The following is a 7,500-nucleotide window of genomic DNA, read 5'->3' on the forward strand; positions in this document are numbered from 1 at the left end:
CCTCTTCTCTTTTCCTTTTCCCTCTTTCTCCCTCCTCACCTTCGCTGTCTCTTCCTCCTTTCCCCCTCTCTTCTTTGTGTCTTCCACCTCCTTTTCCCATTCCTCCATTGCTCCTTCCCCTCCCTCTCCTTTCCTCTTCCCTTCCTCCCTCCTCTCTTCTACCCCTCTCCCATTTTCCCCTCTTCCCCTTCCTCCTTCCCTTCCTCCTCCCCTTCTCTTCCCTTTTCCTCTCCCCCTTCCGCCTCTCCCATTTTCCTCTTCCTTCTCCTTTCCCTACCTCCCTCCCCCCTCTCTTTCCTCAACCCCCTCCCCCTCTCCCTCTCCTCCTTCTCCTTCCCTACGTCCCTCCCCCTCTTCCTCAACCCCCTTCCCTCCCTGTCCACTCCCCTCTCTTCTCTCTTTTCCCCCTCTCCCATTTTTCCCTCTTCCCCTCTCCCACCCCCTCCATTCCCACTTCCCTTCCTCCCTCCCCTCCCTTCCCCTCCTCTCCACCCCTCCCTCCCGATTCTTATCCCACGTATGCGCATTACACAAGGGAATACTTGCCCAGCCGCTGTTGTGATCGAGTATGATGGCTTATAATGGGGAAATAATGGTTGTATTAAAAGGGTACGGGGTTAGAGGGAGGTGGGGCGGGGGGGTTGATGGTGGGAGGGGGAGGGTGGAGTTGAAGGAGAGGAGAGGAAGAGGGAAGGGTGGGTGGGAGAGGGAGAGGGAGAGAGAGAGGGAGAGGGAAAGAGAGAGAGAGAGAGAGAGGGAGAGCGAGAGAGATGGAAAGATAGATAGAGAGACAGAGGGGAGAGAGAGAGGAGTGAGTGGGAGTGAGTGAGTGAGCAGAGTGAGTGAGTGAGTGAGTGAGTGAGTGAGTGAGTGTGTGAGTGAGTGAGAGAGAAAGAGAGACAGAGATATATAGATAGACAGAGAGAGAGAAAGAAAGAGAGAGAGAGAGAGAGAGGTGAGATAGATAGATAGAGAGAGAGAGAGAGAGAGAGACAGAGACAGAGACAGAGACAGAGAGAGTTAGAGAGAGAGAGAGATAGATAGAGAGAGAGAGAGAGAAAGAGAAAGAGAAAGAGAGATAGATAGATAGAGAGAGAGAGAGAAAGAGAAAGAGAGAGAGAGAGAGAGAGGAAGAGAAAGAGAAAGAAAAAGAGAGAGAGGTGGAAAGATAGGAATGAGGAGGGGAGGAGAGAGAAGAGAGATAATAGGGGAGAAGAAGAATAGGGGGGAGGCGGGAGTAGGACAAGGGAATCTCCTTTCGAAATAGAAGGGTAGGGGGTTGGGTGGGGGTAAGGTGGGGGGTGAAGAGTTGACCCCCGCCATCTGGCTTCGTGGCTTCCGTTGACCCGGATATGGGTATTTTTTTTTTCTTTTTTCTTTTGATTTTGGAGTAGGATATTTTGTTTTTTCGTTTTATTGTTTATTAGAAGGATGTGAGTGAGTTTTCATCTTTGGAGAATGTGGGGAATTTCCGCTTGTGATTCGGGATTAGGGTGTCTTGCTCTCGTTTCTCCCTTTCTCTTTCTTTTTCTCTCTGTCTCTGTCTGTCTGTCTCTCTCTCTCTCTGTCTGCCTGTCTCTGTCTGTCACTCTCTCTCTCTGTCTCTGTCTCTCAACTCCTCTTCTTTCTTCCTCTTCTCTCTTGTCTTCTTCTTCTTTCTCTCTTCTCTCTCTCTCTCTCTCTCTTCTCTTCTCTCTCTCTCTCTCTCTCTCTTCTCTCTCCCTTCTCTCTCTCTCTCTCTTTTCTCTCTTCTCTCTTCTCCCTCTCTCCTCTCTCTTCTCTCTCTCTTCTCTCTCTTCTTCTTCTTCTCTCCTTCCCTCTCCTCTCCTTCTTCTCTTCTTCTTCTTCTTCTTCTTCTTCTTCTTCTTCTTCTTCTTCTTCTTCTTCTTCTCTCTCTCTCTCTCTCTCTCTCTCTCTCTCTCTCTCCCTCTCTCTCTCTCTCTCTCTCTCTCCCTCTCTCGCACCTACAGCTCCTCCTCCTCATCTGCTGCTCATCTAGCCCCCCCTCCCCCCCTTCCACCCACCCCCCGTCGCGAAATAGCTTCAGAGGTTGAAATACATGCTAGGAGGAGGAGGGGGGAGGGGGGGGTTAAGAGGAGGCGGGGGGAAGGGGGGTTAAATGGGAGGGGTTAAGAGGAGAGGGGAGGGGGTGAGGTGGGAGAACGGGAGGGGAGGAGAGGGGAGAGGGGGGAGGAGGGGCAAGAAACCACCGCACGTATCCTGTTTTGGGCGAGAACAAGAAAGAGGGAAAATAAGGGGGAAAGGAGAGGAAAGAGAGAGAGAGAGAGAGTAAAGATAGAGAGGGAGGGGGAGGAGAGAGATAGATAGAGGATAGAGAGAGAGAGAGAGAGAGAGAGAGAGAGAGAGAGAGAGAGAGAGAGAGAGAGAGAGAGAGAGAGAGAGAGAGAGAGAGAGAAGATGGAGAGCGAGAAGATGGAGAGCGAGAAGATGGAGAGCGAGAGAGAGAGAGAGAGAGGGAGAGAGAGAGAGGGAGAGAGAGAGAGAGAGAGAGAGAGAGAGAGAGAGAGAGAGAGAGAGAGAGAGAGAGAGAGAGAGAGAGAGAGAGGAATAGAGAAAGAGCGAGAAAGAGAGAGAGAGAACAAGAGGCAGAGAGAAATAGAGAATATGCGAGAAAGAGAGAGAGAGAGAGCAAGAGGCAGAGAGAAATAGAGAAAGAGCGAGAAAGAGCGAGAAAGAGAAAGAGAGAGAAATAGAGAAAGAGAGAGAATGAGAGAGAGAGAGAGAATAATCTCAATAAGCAATTTCAAGATCAAGATTATTGATGCTGAAGGAGGACCACCAATCCCACGCAGCGGGGAATAGCAATCAACAAGTGGATTCGGAAGGGAGTTGGATTGGGTGCGGCTGAGGGGGTGAGGGGAGGGTGAGGGTGAGAGGAGTAAGGGGTGAGGGGGGAAGGGGAGGGGAAGGGAAGGGTGAGGGGGAACGGGGAGGGGTTGGATTGGGTGAGGGTTGGGTGCGGGTGAGGGGGAGGGGTTGAGGGGTGAGGGGTGAGGGAGGGAGAGAGAGAGAGGGGGTGGGTGAGGGGAGGAGGGGTGATGGATTGAGGGAGGTGGGGTGAGGGGGAAGGGGTGGAGGGTGAGGGGTGGAGGGGGGGGATGGGGAGGGGTTGGGTAAGGGGTGAGGGTGAGGGGGAGGGGGAGGAGAGAGGGAGAAGGGTTGAGGGAGGGTGAGAGGGAGGGTTGAGGGAGAGGGTGAGGAGGTTGGGGAAGGGTGAGAAGGTGGGGTGTGGGGGAATGGGAGGGTAGAGGGTGAGAGGGGACAGGGATTGAGGGAGGTGAGGGGGTGAGGGGGTTGAGGGGAGGGTGGAGAGAGGGGTGAGGGGGAAGGGGAGACAGGTTGAGGGAGGGTGAGAAGGTGGGAGAGGTTGAGAGGAGGGTGAGAGAGAGAGAGGGTGAGGGAGGTTGAGGGGGTGAGAGTGATTGAGATGGGAAGAGGTAGAGGGAGAGAAAATGATGGTGAGAGGAGAGGGGGGGGGGGGGTATGGGGATGGTGTAGGGGAGAGAGAGTGAAGAGAATGATGGTGAAGGAGGGGGGTGGGGGAAGGGGGTTTAGGGAGGAGAGATAAAGATAAAGAGAAAGATAAAGAAGAATAAAAGGAGGGGAAAAGGGAGGGAGATTAAAGGAGGGTAAGAGAAAAAAAGAAATAAGGAGAAGATGATAGGAAGGAAAGATTAGGGAGATGGAAGGAGAGGAAGAGAGAAGAAAAGAGAAAAATGGAGAAGATAATAGGAAGGAAAGATAGAAGAGGGAGATGGAAGAGAGGAAGAGAGAGAAAAGGGAGGAGAAGAGGAGGAGAAAATAATTGGAGAGGGAAAGATGCGAGGGAGATGGGAAGAGAGAGAGAGGGAGAAGAGACGAGAGAGGAAGAAGCGAGGGAGAGGGAGAAAGAGAGAGAAGAGAGGAAGAGGGAGAAGAGGAGGAGAGGGATAAGAGATGAGAAAGGGCGAAAAGATGAGAGGGAGAAAAGATGAGAAAGGGAGAAGAGGAAGAGATGGGAGAGGGCGAAAAGATGAGAGAGGGAGAAGAGGGAAGAGAGAGGAAAAAAAAGATGAGAGAAGGAGAAGAGAGAGAGAGGGAGAAGAGACGAGAGAGGGCGGGAAGCACATAATGGTGCTCATGGTGGAAATCTCATGACTCAAGCGAGACTATCATGCGGAGGCGGCCATGCGTGGTGCTGCTGCTGCTGTCAATGGCCGCTGAGGTATATAGAGCTCAGTTTTAGGATCCGTTTGTCTGTTCTTTGTGTCTCGTTCGCTCGGTTTATGGTTGTTTTCTAGTTGTTTTTTTCCTCTCTCTTTCTCTGTCTTTCTCTCTGTTTCTTTCTCTATGTTTCACACTCTGTTTCAGTTTTTTATCTCTGTCTCCCTTTCTCTTAGTCTGTCTTTCTCTCTGTCTCAGTTTTTTTTTCTGTCTCTCTTTCTCTTTCTCTCTGTGTCTTTGGCTCTGTTTTCCTCTCTGTCTCTGTTACAAACAGCCACAAAAACGGACACGCACACTCAGACACACACACACAGAAAGAAAGAGAGAGAGAGAGAAAGAGAGTGAGCGAGAGAGAGAGAGAGCGAGAGAACATTAAAGGGAAATTAATATTAAACACTTGAAAATAACTTCTCAAGATTAAAATCGGAATTACAAGAGGAAGCGAGAGAGGAAAATTATTTAATCATTAAACTATGATTAGATTATTTAATAACACATGATAAAGTCTCGTATTGTAAACATTAGTAAAATATTTTAAATGATAAACAAAAGAGGGAGAGAGAATAAGAAAAAGTGAGACACATAGATAGAAGAGAGAGGAGAGGATGAGGGATATATATATATATATATATATATATATATATATATATATATATATATATATATATATATATATAGAGAGAGAGAGAGAGAGAGAGAGAGAGAGAGAGAGAGAGAGAGAGAGAGAGAGAGAGAGAGAGAGAGAGAGAGGGACAGACAGACAGACAGACAGGCAGACAGACAGACAGACAGACAGACAAACACATTCACAGAGAGAGAGATAGAGAGAGAGAAAGACAGAGACAGAGAAACAGAAAAACAGAGAAACAGAAGGATAGAGACAAAAAGACAAAGACAGAGAGACGGATAGAGAAGAGCAATCCATGCTTAACTCCACATAAAAATAAGGATCAACATTCCGTACCATATTTTTTCACCCTCTCTCTCTCTCTCTTTTTTTTTTTTTTTTTTTTTTTTATCGGAATGATACTCTTAACCGGTCTTATTTATTAGCATAATGCGCGCTAATTATAGTGAGTCGACATGCCTTACCGAGAGAAAAAAAAGCGATTATTACTCTTCTACTTTAAGGGCTATAGATGAATGAACCCGCGTTATTATCTAAAACAGGTTTGGATCCTAAGAGAGAAGGAGTCGGATCGCACGCTAAGAGGATCTGAATCAAAGTGGCGACTCTCGTTTGACTATGCATGATATCTTAAATTTGGATTTTTATATCTTCCTTATAGAGATTGGACACCGTTTCCCCATCAGCGGGATGTTAATGGATTGCTCATGTATATTGCAAAGACTTTTTTTTTCCTTTTTTTCCTTTTTTTCCTTTTTTTTTCTTTTTTTTTTACCTTTTTTGGGGGGTGGGGGGTGGGGTGGGGGGGTGGGAGGATAGTCTTGTCTTGCCGCCACTACTACTACTAAAAAAACGATAATAAAAAAGAAGCAATATTTCTAAAAAGAAGAAAATAAAAATGTAAAAAAGAGATCCATTGAATTAATTAAGAAGGAAATAAACGAAAAATGAAATAATTATTTTATTTCTTTATTCGGTTGAAAGTCTTTTATTCTTACAAAGTTTTATTGAATATGTTTTATACGACTTGTATTAACACGCATGACGTTTATTCACCAAGAGCTCAAATAAAACATTAATTTAGATTTAATATTATTGATATATTATTGCTATTATTATTATCATTATTATTATTATTATTATTATTATTGTTATTATTATTATTATTATCATTATTATCATTATCATTATTATTATTATTATTATTATTATTATTATTATTATTATTATTATTATTATTATTATTATTATTATTATTATTATTATTATTATTATTATTATCACCATTATCATCATCATTACTGCAATCATTATTGCTGTTGTTATTGTTATTATCAATATTATTATTGCTATTATCATTATCATCATTATCATTTATCATCATTGTTGTTATTTTCACATTTTAATGCAGTCATTTCGAAATTATAAACAATACTTTACCATAATTCTTCTTATCATTTTTATTACAATGTTCATACTAACCATTAAAACTACCTCCTGATTATCATTACCTATGTTTTACATTTACAATCACCCCTTCATTTAAACATTACAATCACCATTTTGCGTAAATTCCTCAAATTTATCTCCCCCCTTCTCCCCCCTCCCCAGCATCGACGCACGTACGGGTCCCCTGACGAGGTCAATCCACTGGTCTGACCTCGAGAGTCGGGCGCACTTCGACGTGACCTCTGACCCGCAAGGCCTGGTCATTGATGACGTCATGGCGATCGATGACGGAGATTATCGCTGCCGAGTCGACTTCCGGTCATCGCCGACGAGAAACCTCCGAGTCAGACTTCTCGTGATTGGTCAGTTTATTTTCATTTTATTTATTCATTTATTTATTTTCTCTCTGTCTGTGTGTCTGCCTGTCTCTCTTACTCTCTCTCTCTCTCTCTCTCTCTCTCTCTCTCTCTCTCTCTCTCTCTCTCTTTCTCTTTCTCTTTCTCTTTCTCTTTCTCTTTCTCTCTCTCTCTCTCTCTCTCTCTCTCTCTCTCTCTCTCTCTCTTGAATTTTCTTTCTGTTTCGTAAATGCTAGGTTTAAGGGTGTTTGTTTCTTCTATATTTCTTTCTTTTTTGTGTTTCTCTTCTTCATTACTGTTTTTTTTTCTTCTCTCTTCTGTCTCTTTTCTTATTCTTTTCTATTTCTCATTTTCTCTTATCTTTTTCTTTCACCTCTCTTTTCTGTTTCTGTTTTTGCCTCTGTCTGTCTTGTCTGTCTCTCTCTCTCTCTCTCTTTCTTTCTCTCTCTCTGTCTCTCTCTCTCTCTCTCTCTCTCTCTCTCTCTCTCTCTGTCTTTCTCTTTCTCTCTGTCTGTTTCTCTCTGTCTCTCTCTATCTCTCCCTCTCTCTCTCTCTCTCTCTCTCTCTCTCTCTCTCTCTCTCTCCCCTCTCTCCCCTCTCTCTCACTCTCATTTACTTGCAAATGCTGATCCTTTTTACACCATAAATATAAATATACGGATATATGTATATGCATTTGAATTAGAGCTTATTCACACCTATTAATCATTTAATTAAAAACGTGATTTAGATGCATTTCATCAAAGGGAATTTAATGAACATTTTGGTAATGTTTGGGTCAGGCGTGAGTGTCCCTGTTGCGTCATTGCATAATGCAAAGAGCGATGGATTACCTTTCTGTCA

General features: G+C 44.5%; 1 protein-coding gene across 1 annotated transcript in view; it reads left to right on the forward strand.

Annotated features, from left to right (window-relative positions):
• The window catches only part of LOC113808715 (neural cell adhesion molecule 2), a 57,569-nt gene that overhangs the window by 5,176 nt on the left and 44,893 nt on the right, over positions 1-7,500 (forward strand). The window contains exon 3 of the mRNA XM_070138954.1: positions 6,464-6,663. Within this exon, the coding sequence (XP_069995055.1) occupies positions 6,464-6,663 (200 nt within the window). The remainder of the gene's footprint in view (positions 1-6,463; positions 6,664-7,500) is intronic.

This window comes from Penaeus vannamei, chromosome 25, assembly GCF_042767895.1.
Source record: "Penaeus vannamei isolate JL-2024 chromosome 25, ASM4276789v1, whole genome shotgun sequence".
NCBI classification, from domain to species: Eukaryota; Metazoa; Arthropoda; class Malacostraca; order Decapoda; family Penaeidae; genus Penaeus; species Penaeus vannamei.